The 18,796-nt window shown below is 43.0% G+C and overlaps 1 protein-coding gene across 4 annotated transcripts in view; it reads left to right on the top strand.

Annotated features, from left to right (window-relative positions):
* Positions 1–18,796, top strand: part of NR2C1 (nuclear receptor subfamily 2 group C member 1) — a 92,314-nt gene that overhangs the window by 43,219 nt on the left and 30,299 nt on the right. For 3 of the 4 annotated variants that reach the window (XM_019545056.1, XM_019545057.1, XM_019545059.1), the window contains 7 exons: positions 2,773–3,003; positions 5,678–5,759; positions 7,873–8,052; positions 11,337–11,484; positions 12,769–12,859; positions 16,543–16,727; positions 17,471–17,578. In XM_019545056.1, the coding sequence (XP_019400601.1) occupies positions 2,773–3,003; positions 5,678–5,759; positions 7,873–8,052; positions 11,337–11,484; positions 12,769–12,859; positions 16,543–16,727; positions 17,471–17,578 (1,025 nt within the window). The remainder of the gene's footprint in view (positions 1–2,772; positions 3,004–5,677; positions 5,760–7,872; positions 8,053–11,336; positions 11,485–12,768; positions 12,860–16,542; positions 16,728–17,470; positions 17,579–18,796) is intronic. The other variant, XM_019545058.1, reaches the window with a different exon arrangement.

Here is an 18,796-nt window from a genome sequence, read left to right as displayed (position 1 = left end):
TGTACACTTTGTTTTCCTAAAAAAAAATCAGAAGTGGCCAGCCTAGGGGACAGGCAGCCTATGTGTGTGGAAAATGTCAGATTGAGGAGGATACAGGCAACACCGTGGCAGATAGGGCAGGGAGCAGAAAGCAAAGCAGCTGCTTGGGTAAGAGGAGATTGGAATGTTACTCAGGAAGGATGCAGGGCTAATGTGTGGCACTTCTTGTCAAAAAGGTTGGCTCCACTGATATAAACTATGCATGTATTTTTAACCAGGGTGAAAATTTAAAGGAGGAAGCAATAATAAATGTGCTAGCCTGGGCCAGGGAGAGACTTATTTTTCAGTTTTCATGTGAGTCAGAGATTTCTTGGTCGTCTTTGAGCTTCACTCTAGTTTTTATGCCCTTTTTTCCCAACCCATGAATGGGAATATCGGCTGCTTGCAGATGTCAAAAGAACCAAAAATGGTGCTTTACTTTAGACGCAGCATGCTCCCATGCCAAACCCAGCACATTCCCAGAAAAGGTAGCGTGTTAGTTGCACCTGGCTTTCTCAGCATGTGTAAAGATTGGGTGCTTTAGTGGTCTTTTTTTGGCAATTTTATGTAATAGCTGATTGAATCAGCTATTAGATAAAAGCACCAAAAAGCCCCACTTAAGCACCTGATCTATACAGATGCTGCAGAGCCACTTTGAAGTAATACACTGCTGGCTTCTGCTCCCGACAGAGCATATTCCCCACCCCCATCTGGCGGCACCCATTATTTCTGCCTCACGCCACCAGGGGGCTTGTGAGTAATAAGCATGTGAAAGACTGAAGTGTCTAAATCAAGGGTGTCAAAGATAGAGCCCCTGGTGCTGCCTGTGGGTCTCAGTGACCCACAAGTAGCATGCAGTGTGCACTAGATGGCCCTGCATGATGCCTGTGGAGTGGCTACTATGTATAGCACAGCCCCAGAGTAGCTACGTGCAGCTTGCAGGGGTGGGTCTTAGGCCAAGCAGCACAGCTCTGTGCCAGCCGCAGCGGTGTCTCCAGGGCTGTATGACCTAGCCACGTGGCAGTCAGAGCAGGACCAGAATAATGGGCTGGTCTGTGGGTCCAGTTCAGTCAGACTGGCTCTGAACCACTCATCTGTGGGCCAGATGAGTTTGACACCCCTGCTCAAAATACTATACCAGGCAGTCCTCGACTTACGACTTTTCGAGTTAAGACAAACGGCATTTACAACATTTGTAAATTGACACCCTGTTTCGAGGTTCCCACTCCGGTTTTGCCTTTACAATGGTCAACACAGCTGCATCCAGCTGGTAAGTCTGTTGTGTTCGTGGGGAAGGAAGGAGAGCGAGGAGGGGGCTGGCGGTGGGAGCAGCGGTGAGAGCCACTGGACAAGCCACCACACAAGCAGCTCCCAGACAGGTGGCGCACAGCAGCACAAGCCACCCCACCCCCTCCCTGCGCAGCGCTTGCCCCAACCCATGTCCCAGCCCCAGTCCCTCCCTCTGTGGAGGTGTTGATCTGCCCCCACAAGCACCTTCCCTCCCCCACCACAACAGACTTACCAACTGGATTTGGCTGTGTTGACTGTAGTAAAGGAACCAATCCCCAATTTACAACATAGTTCCTATGGGAAAAATTGGTTCTGAGTTACAACTTAAAGATGCAATTTCAGGAACCAGTTGTGTTGTAAGTCTGAGGACTGCCTGTAGTAATAGAGAACATACAAGGATCTGCAAGGAACAGGTGGGCATTAAAGTTAACTTTAAGTAAAAACTTCAAATTAGGGTTATTTCTACTGTCCTATAACTCATCAATAGGCTGAGGATTTCTGTTTAGAAAGATTCTCTTTGATTTTTTTTTTAAAATAAATTGAGCATCCTTCATCAAAGACTTGTTTTGCTGGACAGAGTTGAGAGAGAGACTGGCAGTAATTAGAAATAGGTTTTATAATAGAAATTGGCTTCAGCCTTAACTGTTGTACCCAAATCTTTAAGATTCATATCTTCTGACATGTTGGCAAAATGTACAGTTAGCAAAACGTAAATGAATATGGACCCGCTTTATTTTTATTTGAAAATAAGAAATAAATGAAAAAATATTTATTTTTATCCTTAAAAATTATATTCTTGATTATTAAAGGAAACTTATTGCCAAAAACATTCCTTAAAAGAAAGAAAAGGTGGCAGGGAGAAATATAATATTTAGTTCATCTTCTTTAGCAGGGGCATATGTGCAAGGATGTTAAATAAATGCATGTATTCCAGTGGTGCCCAACTCAAATGACTCCCTGGTAACACTATTGCCATTTGTCCTGTTGCCAAATATCCAACTCCACATAGGCCCAGAATACACAGGTCCAGGGACTGGATCTTGGTTACCCCTGGTATATTCAATTGAGAATAACATTTTTGCTTGCTCTACTGTTCATTGGTGGTTGCTAGAGGACTAGAGCTACTAGAGGAGTGATTGAATGAGCATTAGAACTTAGAGTAGGTTTTCTAATGTTCTAAAATTCATGGGAGTGAGAGTATTGAGTTTGTTCAGTGATCTGTAAAAAAAATGTGGACCATTTACAAAATTTGAATGTGGTTTTAGATCAAGATTTCAAACACCTCTAAAGTTTGTTTATGGATATGTTTTATTTTCAGCGGTTTTTTGCTTGAGCTTAACTCACTGGGAGAGGGCAGTCCTGTACATAGAAATCAAACACAAAAGTCCCTTTCTTTTTGGTGCAAGTTAGGGCCCCAAAATGAACTTAACATACCATAACAATTTGAGATAATGCATTTATCAGATTGTCACAGATCAGCAGACGGGCCAGAAGATACAGATTGTTACAGCACTTGATCACAGCACAACAGGCAAGCAGTTCATCTTAACAAATCATGATGGCTCTACCCCAAGCAAGGTGATCCTTGCCAGACAAGAATCTACTCCTGGAAAAGTTTTCCTAGCAACTCCAGATGCTGCAGGTGTCAATCAGCTGTTTTTTGCCTCTCCTGATATATCTGCGCAACACATCCAGGTAAAGCGTCCACTTTTATTTTATAATATTCAAATAGGATAAGAAGAGATGTTTGTTTTCAAATATTGTCTGTGCTGGTTTTGTCTTTTCAGTCTTTTTAGTGTATATAATCCCTGATAGAATTTGAGAATGAAGGAAGTGATTTCTTCTTCAGTGTGTGTTGTAGTGTCATGTTTTTTTGTACTCTTTTAAGTAAAACTCAAAAAGTATAAGGGTCAGTGGGATAACATTTACAGTGCTTGTTGCATAAATTATTTTGAAAAGAAGGCTTGAGGGAGAAGACATTGAAGGCCTGTCAGATTGGGTTGGGATGCCCGATCCAAATGTATGGAAATCATGGAAGGACAAAAAAGGTGAATGTAGTTGTGTCCTTTCCTTTTTTTTTCTCGTGTCTTTCAAATCTGACAAGCTGTGTCACAAGTTCTTCTGCTGTAGCCTCAAACTTGCAACCTCTGGTCTGTCAACCATGAGCCTTGACACCCTCACCACCCCAGCCCCCGTGTAAGTTGGGTAAAGCAAAGAATTTGGGGGAAGATGGAAAGGCTGTATTTAATATTTGTTGTACTTTCAGAAGTTATCATGCAAGGCAGTGATTCTCAACCAGGTTATCATGCAATGTTAGTACTGTTAAGTATACAGATACAATTCACAAGATAAACCCAGAAATTTCAACTAGAAATCCATAGTGTTAAAAACGCCCTGTCCTACTGTGGTCCTTCGGAGTTCTTTCCAACAGAAGAATTGCTCTGTTGTTTTTCTGTAGTCAAAAAAACCCAGTGAAAATTAAGAGCTAGCATTTTCTGAAAGGTGCCTTAAGTTTAACAGGGGGTCCTTGAGTCTAAAAAGGTTGACAGCCACTGAGTTAAGGCCTCTGGAGTATTTGCAGTCATACTCTGTTTTCTGTTGATGAATTTTTCAGTAATTACTATTTTTAATGGCAATTTACTTTCTAATTTTCCCTTCATAAAACACAAGGCTTTCATTTAATCCTACATTCTCCTCATGTTCTTTCCTATCTTTTCTCCTAACTTGTTCCTGCATCTGTAGTTTTATGCCTCCTTTGGTTTTGCATCCTTCATTTGAAACAACCTACCGTGTCCTGTGCACAAAAATCTCTTCCTATCTTTGAAATCCTACTTTGAAATGTATGTTTTATTCAAAGCCTTTCTCCATTCATCTTTTTACTCAAAGTGACTCTGCATCATCTCACATGGCAACGCTGGTTTGGTCTGTCAGTTATCCAAGATAGGTTGTGAACTCTTGGAGGTATGGACTTGACCTCCTCATGGGACAAATCCTGTTGACCTTGCTTAAATAAAACTCCTGATTTCAGTTTGTTTGGCCTATGGAAGGACTCAAGGAACTTCTTGCATGATCTATATAGTGTCATGATCATATATAGTACTGAATTATAGGAACTGTGGTGAAATTAAAGGGTCATTTTCTATGCTTTATCATTAAGATAAGTTGTTATTTAAGTGATTTATTTAAAAAAATAACCAAAAAATATTAGCAATCAGATGTAGTACCTGAAATAGTAAGTGCTTGTTTAACTATACCGGAAATGAATGTGTGTATGTTTTGATCTATATGAGCATTACCAAGAATTGAATTTTAAAACTGTTTTAGAAATACCTGTAACTCTTATCCCTCTTCACTGACTAAAGTTAATGCTTCAGCCCAAGTTCCTATTTTAATCAAAATTTCCCACCAAAGGGTCTTGTTTTGATTTGGGCAACACAAGAGTGAAAGACTCAACAGTCCCACAAGAAAGCATTGGAAATGAGACATGCTTTTGAAGTGTCCCAGTGTTTAGCTCTTTCTAATGGGATTTCCATTTTTATTCATTTCTGTTTTGCGTAGTTCTTACCATCAAGTTGATGTTTGCTAATTATGCAGTTACCTGGTCCTTTTTATTATGCAGTGTGCTTCATTAGTTATAATATTTGAAGTATTTGAAGTTGTAGAGCTAATGATCTACTGGTACTATTGCTGTGAATAGCTTAATCCCTATGGGCACCTATGCATGTGCCAGACATCTGCTCTAACATGTGCTAATTAACACGGGTCAGAGCATACTCAAATAGAGTCTCCTGGAGCATGTTAATTAACACACTCCAGCAGCCTCCATGTCACATCCATTCAGCATTCTCATGCTTCAAAACAACAGTGGGGGCGCTTGAACTAAAGCCACCATTTTGAAGCTGGGGACGTTGAATACAGATGACACTGCAGGCACTTTAGAGTGACTCTTGGAACTCCTTTACTTCAAGCGCCCCTTCTCATACCTCAGCACAGGTGTATAGATGCCTTTATTATTACATTTAGTCATTGGAATATTCTTAATTTTCCTTGCATGCAATATAGCACAGCAAGCAACATGCTCAGATGACAAACATTTTTCAAAATACAAATACTTTCTGCAAAAAAAGTATCTGGATAGGTTTTAGTTTGGCCCTTGAAAATTTTCACCTCACCCTGATTGTTGTTTTTCCTTAGCATACTAGTATGTCTAAACACAGGCAGCTATCAAAGTCATATATGGTAATTGAGGGGACTTGGCACATTGTACATCTGCATTTTAGAAAGGGGCTTCTTAAGGATGAGATTTGCTTTTTATTTTTTCTTCTTTTAAGTAAGAAAGAGAAGAAAAATAATGTAATATTTTTTCCAGATTTTAACAGACAACTCTTCTGCAGAACAGACCCTAAATAAAATATTTGATCTCTGTGTTGTATGTGGAGACAAGGCATCAGGTAACTTCTTCTACATTGACACTTTTTGGAAGCAATTTAAGGTTATTCTTTAGAGACTGCATGATTATATACATAGGTATATTCTTTTCTCCATTAGAATGCTTTAATACATAATTTGATTGAATTGTCCTTTCATATAAAAACATACCAAGCATAGCTAAAACTGTCCAGAAATGAGAGCTTTTAACTGTAGCTTTAATAAATTAGCATTTGTTCAAACTTTTGATTTAAAATTATTTTTGCTTGTATTTTTATGAAAGCCTTTTCATGTTCACGTGACATAATGGGCCACATTCAAATTAATAAGTTGACAAGTCACTCAGGCACCTACATTAAAAAAAAAGTAAAATGAACTGTTTCATTTTTACTGTTTTCTGAAAGACTTTAAAATTTAAAGGAAAAAGTATCAGTGAAAAAATGTTGTTGGTTACTCATAATGTGTAACAGGAAAGGAAGACTTTATAAAGTGTTCTTACAAGTTATTTGATCTAGGTAGTTTGATTCATGGTCCTTGAAATAGCTGAAGTTATAAGAACACTTTATAATTGAATTAACAATCAGGAGAGTAAAATGTGCATATGAACTGTTAAGATAAACAGGGAAAAACAAGAAGTGCTCTGCTCAGTGTTATCAGAGAGCTTAAAATATGGACAAGCAGTATGAAAAAAGCCAATGTCAAGAATGCACTGGTGGCTGAGGAGTCCATGGAGAGCTCTGGTATCCATCCTGACTTTTTGCCAGCTCTGTCATAACCAAAGTCTGCCAGAATTTGAACCCAGTTAGAACAGGAAAATAGAATCTGCCACTTACACAGAGCTGCAATCTCTGCTTCTCCAGCATTGTTTGGCTGAAACTTTCATCCTGTCTGTGCACACTCTGCACGAAAGGACGTGTGTGTGGGGGACACACATGACTTAGCTGAGTGTTTATATATTAAAAAAAAAAAGGCTAGATTTTAGCTTATGGGGAAGTAATTTGTCCCATCCAACAGTCTTTATGAAGTCTCTATGATAGACCTTAGTTAGTACATCAGACCTTAGCTGTACCTTCACTGGCACTTTCCATTAAAGTTTCCATATCTGAGGGAGGCTGAAAGAGAATGGATAAGATGTGAACATAGAGGTGACAAACATTAAGGGGCTGCTAAAGTGTTTCTCCTGGAAAGGAAAGGAAGAGTTGGAGTAAAATACTTGGACTTGGGCTGGTAAAACAGTTTCATCAAAAAAATGATGGTTTGTTGAGCCTAAAGCTTTCGTTCAGAACATAAGTTTGACAGACTTTTGACAAACTTTTGCTAAATGCCTGGATTCCCAGCTGGTTGACCCCACATCCAAGGAACCTAGCGACCGTCTTGGACTGCTCAGTGAAACTGGCATTCTTGTCTGACATTTATATTGAAATTTACAAGAGCACCAAATTTTTTGGAAAGCAGCTGCATGATCCAAATGGCTGTTGGCTTGCCAAGTGTTTGAAACTAGCTTTTATCAATACCCTGCAGACTGGAAAGCCAGATTGTGTGGGGTTTTGTTTGTTTGTTTTTTCAGGGGGTGGTGTTGGTTTTTTAAGCAAGTTGTGTTATCAGTGAGTTTGAATAAAAGAATGGAGGTACTCTACGTAGAGCTGTTTTTGATGCACTCAAGTTGAAAAATAAGTGTTTTGGAAAATAAACCAAACCAAACAAGTGTTTTATTTTTAAGTCATTAATTTCAAACTGCATAAAAGCATTCTCTCTTTTTCTTTTCTCTTTTTTTAAGCATTGTGTGAAATGACATTCTTGTGCCGTGTGAAATGACATTCTTGTGCCATTTGAAATGGTTAACAGCATTTTGAACAAATGGTAAACGCTGTGAATTTTAGATACTGAAGCAGAAATTTGTAAAGAAAGAAAAATACATAGAAAATTAAAATGTGTTTTCCTTGAAATCTTGAAGTAATCTACTTTTGAGACATGTCTGATAGTTGCCTATACTTTGCCTTTTGCAAGGACTGATCTGTGTAAATCACCAATATTTTCAGACTTAAGTCTGTAAAACTGAAAATGTATTTAAGTAAATATCAAGTATAAAGAGAGAGAATGATAGCAGTGTCTTGTCTTATATTGTTCTGTGACTAGGACGTCATTATGGAGCAGTAACATGTGAGGGATGCAAAGGATTCTTTAAAAGAAGTATACGAAAAAATTTAGTTTATTCATGCCGAGGAACAAAAGACTGTGTTATTAACAAACATCACAGGAACAGATGTCAGTACTGTAGGCTACAACGATGTATTGCTTTTGGAATGAAACAAGATTGTAAGTATGAAGAAGAATTGTAAAAGGATATGGATTGATTATGTTACATTTAACAAGTCTTAGGAAGGTTTGAGCTATAAAACATGTACTTAATTATATTAAAATCAAATTGGGGTGTACCCAGGATTACGTACTATAAGAGGCCTACCTAAATAGTTTCACGAATTTTGTGCAAACCATGAAATCTGCGGTTGCCCACAAAATCCAGGGTTGCCCATGAAACCAGTGAAAAAACCTTAATAAGTTCTTATTAAGTCTTCCCTTCCCTGGCGGGCCTCACAACCTGCCCTGGAGGGGAAGGCACTGGCTGGTAGAGTGGCACAAAGGGGGCAGCAGACAAGATGCTGACTGCCTCGCCTTTCTTCTCCCTCCCTGGGCCTCTCTGCCGGTCATAGAATCATAGAAAATAAGGGTTGGAAGGGACCTCAGGAGGTAATCTAGTCCAACCCCCTGTTCAAAGCAGGATCATCCCCAACTAGAGCATTCCAGCCAAAGCTTTGTGTATCTGGGTCTTAAAAACCTGCAAGAATGGAGATTCCACCACCAGTGAGGATCTTTTTCTTAATATCTAACCTAAACTTCCCTTGCTGCAACTTGAGAACATTGCTCCTCATTCTGTCATCTGCCGTCACTGAGAACAGTCCAGCTCCATCCTCTTTCAAACCTCCCTTCAGGTAATTGAAGGCTGCTATTAAATCCCGACTCAATCTTCTCTTCTCCAAACTAAATAAGCCCAGTTCTCTCTGCCTCTCCTTATATGTCATGTGCCCCAGCCCCCTAACCATTTTGTTGCCCTCCACTGGACTCTCTCCAAATTGTCTTCATCCTTTCTGTAGTGAGGGGCCCAAAACTGAATACAGTACTCCAGAAGTGGCCTCACCAGTGTTGAATAGAGGGGAATAATCACTTCCCTTGACCTACTGGCGACACTCCTACCAATGCAGCCCAGTCTGCCATTAGCCGACTTAGCAACAAGGGCACACTATTGGCTCATATTCAGCTTCTTGTCCACTGTAACCCCCAGGTCCTTTTCTGCAGAGCTGGTGCCCAGCCAGTCCATCTTCCAGGTCATTGATAACAACATTGAACAAAAGCAGCCCAGGACCAACCCCTGGGACACCCCACTTAATACTGCCAACTAGACATTGAGCCATTGTTTGCTACCCTTTCCCAGTGCTCCAGCCAGTTTTCTATTCAGCCAGTCTATTTATCCAGCCCATACTTCCTTAGCTTCCGTGCAAGAATGTTGTGGGAAATTGTATCAAAAGACTTGTTTAAGTCAAGGTACACCACATCCACTAGTCTCCCTGCGTCCACAGAGCCAGTTATCTCATCATAGAAGGCAATCAGGTTGATCAGGCATGGTGAATCCATGCTTACTGTCTACTTCCAGACCCAATGAGAAGCCCTAAAGGCCAGGTGACATGGCTGTACAGGCTGAGCCCTAAAACAGTTCCACAAATGGAGCCATAAAGACAGATTATTCATAGAGTATTATCCAGTGGTTCCTAACTTTTTTAATGTCTTTAAATAAGCTAAGTAGATTGAGGCCTATTTAAAATTATGTATTTGTTGAGACTATAGTTTACAAGCCTGATTCATGGCACTTTTCTGTGGTGGTTCCATTAATGAAAGTGGAGTTAGATTATTTTAAAACTGCTCTAACAGAGGAAAAAATAAGTTCCAAATACTTTTAAAAGTTCCACACTTTTAGTCAGCATTTTTGTTTTACAATGACAAAAACCTATACTTACATTAATAGTTTGTTTCTAGCTATTTTTTCTTAAGAGAAATTTTCCATGAGAGCCCATAGAATCAGACTTGCTACTTTGAGCTTTGAGGCCAGAGGTTCCCCGAGTAGACCAAATTTCCATAGGCAGCACAAAGAAGGAGATGGTGGTACCCTTTTGCAAATGAAAGGAGCAGCTTCCAGGAAGGGATCCAGACAGGAGAAAACACACTTTTTCTTTTCTTTTAAGCAGTCTATGTTTGGTATCGATAAAAGGAAAATTGACGTTATTGACAATCGGCTTTTTTTGCCGGTGTACCCAATGATATCACTGATAAATGCTACGTGCAGATGTGCACAGGCATATGACCAGGAATGCCGCCCGGCAGCTTGGAGAGCAGTATCTGGCCAGTAAGTCTGTGGGGAGGAAGGGGTATGGGGTATGGGGGAGTAGATAGAGGTTCCCACGGTGAGGGAGGAAATAGGACTTGGGCAGGGGCAGGCACTGCCAGGACACGGAGCCATAGGTGGCTTGTCCAGGGGGCACAAAGGGTGGGGGTAGGGGGGGCAGTTTCCAGCCATTGCATGAACTCCCAGGGGAGGTATGGGGGACATGTGCCCCCTGGATTTGTGCGCAGGGTGAGGGCTGGCTGCTTGATGTGGTTCGGGGCTGGGGACTGTACTGGCCTCTTCTGGGCAGGGGGGCCTGGGCCAGAGCTGCACTTGGGGAGGGTAGCAGGAGCACTGGGAGGAGGGCTACAGTGAAATTTTTGGGGTGGCTGTAGCCCACCCCATAGTCACCCTTCCCAGTGCTTTTGCTGCCCCCCCGCCCCAAACACAACCCCTGCCCAGCCCCCTCCCCACCACCAGGAAGAGGCCAGCACATCTGCTGGCCCCGAGCCCACAGCAGGCAGCCCATCTTCTCCCTTTGCTCAGATCTGAGGGGACCATGCCCACCACGCTTCCCTTGGGATGCATGCAGCAGCCAGGAGCTGCCACTCCCTCCCCATCTCCCATGTACCCCAGACAAACCTCCTGCAGCTCTGTCCTGCACCCTGCACCGGCTGGGCAGCGCCTGCGTCTGCCTGCTGTCTTACTCCCTCCTTCACCATGGTGGGGGGCCTCAATCTGCCCTCCCGGCCACAGACTTACTGACCAGATGCCAGGCTGCATATCGACAATTGGATCGGTATCAGCTGATATGGCTGGTTAATAATCAGCCATTGGAATCAGCCAAAAAAATCTTTATTGGTGCACCTCTTTTTTTTTTAAATTTAATCTTAAATGTAAAAATTATTGCCCCTTTAAGTTGTTTGGCGTAGGGAATTTAACACCTTTGCCATTCTAGTAGCCATAACAAAATGTATGTGTTTACCTAAAGTCTTTATTAATTGCTTTAACTTCTGTATAAGATGCATTTCCAAAGATGTATTTTAAACTGCAGGGTTCTCTGCTGTAATTGGAAACAGTGCGTTACTTCTTAAGCTGTTGTTTGTGATGTTACATCTGTTAAATTTTGAGTTGTCACCTAACAGTTAATGCACCATTTTGTTAGCTGTTCAGTGTGAGAGGAAGCCTATTGAAGTATCACGAGAAAAATCTTCAAATTGTGCAGCTTCTACGGAAAAGATCTACATACGGAAAGATCTGCGCAGTCCATTAGCTGCAACTCCAACTTTTGTAACAGACAATGAAACAGCAAGGTACATTTAACATGTATGATATTATAGGGTTATTCATGGGGCCTAGAGTTAAAAGGGTCCTTAAGTGGTCATCTAGCCCAGCCATTTGCTCCAAAGAAATCAGCAATCTCTGAAGCATTCCTAATTGATATTTTTCCAGTTTGATCTTAATACCTGGTGGTGGAGACTACATCCTCCCTAGCTAATCTGTTCCAGTACTTAAGAATCCCTGCTTCTAGAAAGGTTTTTTTTCCTAATATCCAGTGTAAATCTGTTGTTGCAGTTTAGGCCCATTACTCCTTGTCCTATCATCCGTGGATCTGGAGAACAGTTTGTTACCTTCGTATTTGCAGTATCTTTTTACATATTTGAGGAATATAACTTTGTCCCTCTTTGGTAGTCTTTTATCTGGCCTTAACAAAACTAGTTATTTCAGTATTTACTTGTATGCCATGTTTTCTAGACTTCTGCTTATTTGTGTTGTTCTTCCCAGAACCATGTCTATTGGTTGGCATCTTTCATGAAGTATGATGTTAAAACTGGACATAGTATTACAACTTACTAGTCCTGAGTTTAGTGGAAATCTTGCTTCATGTTTTAGACCCCCTCTGCACATTGCATTTTAAGGCATGATTAATCAGTTAGTCATGCCTTAAGTGGTCACCCAACCACATGTTCAAGCAGTTAATGGTGTGATAAACGAGGAATAAGCTATAAAGTTATTCCACAAAATACATGTAATAACTTTGTAGCTGCTTCCTATTATGCCATTATTTGAATGTGTGGCATGGGGCCCCTGTGCCTGGGAGCCCTGTCAGTTGATTGAAATCTTAGCCGAGAGGCCCATGTGCAACCTGAGCTGCTAGCTTCAGGGGGGCTCCCATACACCCCTGTGACTGGGAGACCTTGACTGCTGCAATCTCCCAGCTGTAAGTATGCACCACCACCTGCACAGCTGAGAGATTGAAGCAACTGCGATATCCCAGTCAGAAGGGTGCATGGGGTACCCACACAGCTGGGAGCCACGTCAGCTGAGGGGGCTTCCAGATGCAGGATGTAGCTTCTTCCCAGCATAGTGAGAGCCTGGGATTGGGCTCCTCCTGCACTAGCAATAAAGTGAGATGGGATCTAATTCACAGTCCTAGTCATGCCTCCTGCCATGCATGTGTGGTTTGGCAGGAGGCACTGTTGTGTGGATTGTGTATTAAAGCCCAACATGCCTTTATCTGCACATATAGAGGGGCCATTAAATAAAGTAAGATTTGACATCATAAGGGTAAAATATATGCCTTTTTTGTTTTTCAGGTCAACAGGCCTACTAGAGTCAGGAATGTTTGTTAATATTCATCAGTCTGGAATAAAAAATGAGCCTACTGTGCTGATGTCACCAGATAAGGTATATGATTACATACCTAAAATACCAAATGAACTTTGAATACAACCAATTAGGGGCTTTTTGTTTGTTTTGTTGTTCTGATGTGTCCGTTGTCAAAAGATTCCTTTTAGAAATATTGACCAACTTTTACAAGGTTACCCACTGTTATAGATATTTCCTTTTTTTGAAAACTGACTATAGCCCTGCTTAACAAAAGTACTAAATACTTTTTTGAAAAATATGTCCACTCTTCTTTTTAGAAAAGCATGTCCTGGGCTTGACTATTTTACATTGCTTAAACTGATGGCTAGATCTTTTCTTGTACTTTTTACTAGTAAATTTTAATGTTTGAGGTGCTCAGAGATTAAACCAAGTGAATTTTGTAGGTCTAAAAATAGTTGAGTATCACGTTCAAATTTGTTAGGGAATATGGACCCTATACATTATCAGAGAGTTAAAATACCAGCTTTGATTAGGAGAAAAAACTAAAAGCAGATGTCTGCCATGAACACAGGAATTGCAGAAAAAGAACCATTGGGAGAAAATGTGTCTGGGCTCACACAAATTTCTCAGTAAGAAAGAATGAAGAATTCCAGTGCCAATATGGAGATGGCTGATGAGCATGCACTCTAACAAGTTAAATTAATACTAAAAAATGTTTGGGAGTGGAGGGAGGGTTAAGACTTTGTCCCCTTCTACTACCAACCTGAATGGAACAAACCCAACATGCAGTTCTCATGAATGTGTACTGCAGGTATGCTAAAAAATTTGGTCTTGTGAAAGTTTGCTCCAATTTTTGCAAGTTGAGAATCTGGAAGAAATAAAACATAAATTCAGGCCACTTTACTGTGCCAAATAGTAGAATTGGTTGAGTGATATGAGGTGTTAATACAAAGCCGTATGGCAGGGCACTGTAGGTGCCTACCACTTTAAGGGCGAGAAACTAGCAGCTGGCAGGTGCCTGATGGGGGCAGCCATTTTGGATCTGGTGCTGCCCATATAAACAGGGCATTTTTGCTGCTGAAGGCCAGGCAACATCATCACCTGGCTGCAGGGCTGCTGGTATCATTTGGAGGTAAGGCAGGAGCTGTAGGGGATGGTCAAAAGGCTCCTGGTCATGACCTAAAACTGCACCTTGCCGGGAGTGGGTGGCCTGGTGGGGCTCTCAGTGGCGCGGGAGCCCCCAGGAAATGCCAGGCCAGTTATCACCCCGGTGAAAGGTGGGTAGGTGTGCCTTAACCCTAGCCCTCGCCTTTGAGTGGGTTTATGTACCATCAGAGGTAGTTGGGGCCAGGCACGGTTGTGGCCACCTGAGCCCACCAGGGATCAAACCCTGTGGCCCCCCAGTGAGGGGGCGGTCTGGAGCCCCAAGTGAGAGGGGACGGAAATTAGGACCCCAGTGAGGGGGGAAATAGCCCCAGTGAAGGGGGCTGAGATCTGTAGCCCCAAGTGAGGGGCGGTGTGGTAGCCCTAAGTGAGGGGGCAGAGTTGCGGAGCCCCATTGAGGGGGTAGCAGCAAGTAAGGGGTGGAGATCTAGAGCCCCAAGTGAGGGGGGCGATGTGGAGCCCCAAACAAGGGTAGGGGGCCCAGGTAAGTCTTCGGAAGCCTGAGGCCAAGGTTTGGGCCAGAGGCTGAGTGAAGGGGGCTCGACCCCAGAGTGAGAGAGGCGAGTCCTGACCCTGTAAGTCCTCCACTGCTGGGAGGCTGAGTGTGGGTTGAATGTAACATCTGTAGTAACACCACGACCTGCTGCCCCAGGGGGGAGTGAAAGTCTCCTGTGAGACCCTGGGGCAGCAGTCGTGGTATGAGGTACCCCAGCTCCCTACATCCAAGAAGGTGGACCCGGAGAGAACGTGGGGCTATTTAGGCCAGAAGTAGAGTGCCCTCTCAACTGGTCCGTGCTGGGGCCAGGACCAAGATGGTCAACGGGTTAGGTGTCTGCCATGAGGGGCACTCAGAGTTGTGAATCTGGGACCCCGCCTGGCCTTGGAGGTAAGGCCAGGGCCTGTGTAGGGCTGAAGGTCCCAAGTGGGGACCATGCCCGAGAGGGGAGCCAGCTACAGGGAACTCGGCAGCCCAGATGAAGGCCATGTAGGCTGCCTGAGTGGAGGGATCAAAGGGAGGGTCCTACCAGGAGAATTCTGGAGCCTATTGTGTGGCTGGTGTGACTGTTAACATCTGGATGCCCTCTGCGAGGTTTGGGCTGCGTTGTAGGAGTGGTACGGCGCTGCAGACACCCCCTTATATTGGGGTGCAAAGAAAAATGAGCGGCCTCCTGCCTTATTTAACAACTTACTGATCTTCCAACAAGTCGTGGTGGGCGAGACAGGTGGGCAGCGTGCCCAGAGGCAGGTGGGAGGGTGGCAACGGCTGGCCTGAGAGGAGCCCACCTCTCCACAGTCAGTTTGATATTACCATCTGTTTGGATGTTTGGCACCTGTTATGTAACAATGCTGAACACTGAGTCAAACTGATGTCAAAATGTTATGGAACATTTAAGACATTAGTAGGCAGAATCCAATTTATCAACAAACTGGAAAGGGAAAGAGGGAGCATATGGCATTGTGTTTGGAGACAAATCAGTTTGAGCCATGTCTAATTATCAATAATTCCAGCCAGTTAATGGCACCCATTAATGCCTTACAGCATAACAAAAACTCCTGCCATTTCCTTCCAGTAGAGTTTAATGGATTGTCACACTAGATTGATTTATCTCCAAGATAGAAAGAAACAGCAATAATGGTGGGTGTCATGGATCTTCCCCAAAAAGGAGAATAGAGAGTAGAAAGAAAGAATTAATCCCAGAGAGGACAGAGGGAACTTGAGTGGCATAATAAAAAACCATTTGAAGCTGAGCAGTCTGCTGTGCTGTGGGACACAGGAACTCTTAAGGCCTCTCCGCTTTAAAAGACTTCCTTGGGAGCTGACCAAAAAGAAGGAGCTCTCTGAGATACAGCTGCTACAGATCACCAGAGAAGAGCCAGAGTCTCAAAGCCAGAGGCTTGCCTTTGTAAAGCCATACCAGGGCTGGATTCAGGGGATCTTTCAGAAGAGGGAGACTGAATAAGGCCTCTTCTTGCAGAGTCCGAGGCAGAGCTTCCCTTGAAAGCCGTGTGATCTGTGACCTGGGGGCGGGGGGGAAGAGGGGACATATGAAGCACCCAGAGCAATCCCTACCCACCCACAAGTGTGGGTGAATAGAAATCCTTAAGCCACTGGTTTTGGAGGGAGATAGGGATAGAGAAGAGGATTACAGATTGCACAAGTCCTTGAAATTGCAGGAGATGGCACTCAAGATCCCTGTAGTGGACATGGAGTGCAAGGAGCCCCTGGTGTGCAGAAATGAGCTCAGTCCATACAAGCTATGCTGTGTATGACTGCACAATAAGAATTTTTCAAAGCAGCAGTAAGCTTTTTTTACTGTTTTTTTTTTTTTTTTACCTTGTTCTGGTTTTTGCAAGTACCACCATTGTGAGAAGTGTATGTTAACTACTGGTAAAAAGCTAACGGGGAAAAACTTTGAAAATTAGATTGCAGTCTCTATTTATGGCATTACAGGCGTTATATTATACCCGCTACTGAAAATAATTATTTTAATATGTTCTGTATGTAAGATTACGTCTTCATTCCTTAGTGTGAAAGCTGGATTTTTCCATTCCCATATGATACTAATGTGAAAGAATTAAAACTATTTTTTTCTTAGGTTGATGCGTGTCAAGGAGATTTAAGCACGCTGGCAAATGTGGTAACTTCATTAGCAAATCTCAGTAAATCCAAAGACATGTCTCAAAGTAGTACTGAGCTATCTATGATTGAAAGTTTAAGCAATGGAGATACGTCATTGTCTGAACTCCAGCAAGAAGAACAAGCGAGCAGTGATGTCACAAGGTAAGGCATACTACATCTTTAAATAGTTATTTTTTATGGTCTCCTTGCCACTTCAGTACAGTACTTACATTTTACACAAAACAATGCAGTTTATCTTTAGGAAAAATCATTACAATGGCAAACTGAACAACTTGAAGAATAATAATACAAAGGTTGTTACTTGTGTTCTCAATAAAGTAACTTGGTAATTAAGTTCCCTTGTAGAAATAAATACTAGCATATTTATGGTTGAACAACGGCATTCACGTGGCAGACATTGTACAAACCTTTGTATTTATTTTCATCTGAATCATGTAAGTGGTGGTGTAGGTGTAAGTAAGATAATTGGCATTACAGCAGCACTAATCCAGTTAATTTTTCTGTCCTCGTCCTGCCCACCCTTTTATCTGCAGCTCATGCAGTGGTCCAAGAGTAACCAAGGCAGTATTCATTCACTACATACTTTTCATTCTATGAGAACCAAAAATCTGCTATATTATACCAATGCAGATTTGGACTAAATCCACTGGGACAAGGATTGCTGTAAACCAGCAGAGCTCTGACTTCAAGAGATGGTCTGGCCTTATACATTTAGTGAATTTACTTTGTACAGTATAAATGCAAGTGGATTTTGGCACTTTCTTGTGTTATGTGTCTCTGCCTCACTCAGGGTCTTACACAATCCCCACTGAAGTCAGTGAGAGTCTTTTCCATTGACTTCAGTAGGAGCTGGATTGGCCCTTTACTATTCTTTGTCCAACCAGTGCACCAAAAGAGAGAGAGAGGATACTGAAGACTATAACAGTGTGTGATTATGTACTTCAAGACTCTGTGATGAATGCTTATAAGAACCCAGACATAAGGTTGCACAGGTAAACTTCGCCTTCACTTTTCACAAAAATCAAAACTGATCTAAGCCTCACTGTATCTAATTCTCTTTATATTTCAGTTAGATCTGTTGTGTTGTCTGTAGCTAACTAATAGCCCAATTGTCCGTATACATTCTTTATGGGTATTCGGCAGATCTGTATATACTTATCAATAAGTCGGATAGATTAAAAGAAAAATAGAGTTATCCTTAATAAAGGAAGGCTATGATATGCATAACAAATCTGAGTAGATCTTTTTCTCATTTCATGACCTCAGATTTAATTTCTTCTAGCCAGGCAGTTATTCTAGATCAGGGGTTTTCAACCTTTTTTAGCAAGTGTACCCCTTTTGGTGTCGGAGGCCGGATGTAGGGTGGGGGTTGGTACTTGCATGCAACTGCCGTCCACTGCTCCATGCCACTACAAATGTCCACTGTGCCACCACTGCACCCTGCTTTCCCACACCCAGTTCCACGTGCAGCTCCATGGGCTGCTTACAAGCTTCACATCCGGCCAGTTGTGCGCCGCCCATCAGCAGTGTCGCATGCACAACCAGCCATGAGAAACCGCCATGAGGTGGTGGTGGCGGTGGCCTCTGCCGCATGCAACCCCCCTTTTCCCCCACCTCATCAGGCTGGGTGGCCCCTATATGGCCTGCAGAGGGTTCCTGCTGCCCTTGAACCAACCCCTCCAGCCCTGCTCCTTGGAGTGGGCATAGAAACACACTAACCCCCTGCCATTGAGACCCTCACAGCGACCATTCAGGAGAGCGAGCTGGGGTGGGGAGGTGCCACGGTGTGCTGGCGGCACCTGGTGCACCCCTCCCCCAGGTAACAGGCAAACGCTCTGGAGGAGATGCTGCCGCAGCACCCTGAGGCGCTCTTCATCCCCACCTGCCCCGGGCGTATCCCCAAAGACCTTTCTAAGTACCCCTGGAGATGCACATACCCTTGGTTGATAACCCCTGCTCTAGATGTTCCTTTCTTTCAAATGTTACCTTGCAACTTCTACTTATGAAGTAGGCAGCATAGAGGTGCACCTTATGCAGCTCTGATTCAGTTAGTCTATAAGCTTTTGTGAGCCCTAGCTCGAGGGTTGTCAACTGAGGGTACATGTACCCCTAGGAGTACTTGGGAAGGTCCTGGGGGGTACGCCTGGGCAGGCAGGGACAGAGCACCGCCACCCACCACCCTGTGCCACTGCCTCCCGGGATCAGAGCCG

Source organism: Crocodylus porosus, unplaced genomic scaffold (assembly GCF_001723895.1).
Source record: "Crocodylus porosus isolate Cpor-Errol unplaced genomic scaffold, CroPor_comp1, whole genome shotgun sequence".
Classification (NCBI taxonomy): domain Eukaryota; kingdom Metazoa; phylum Chordata; order Crocodylia; family Crocodylidae; genus Crocodylus; species Crocodylus porosus.
This window is presented reverse-complemented; position numbering and strand designations above follow the sequence as displayed.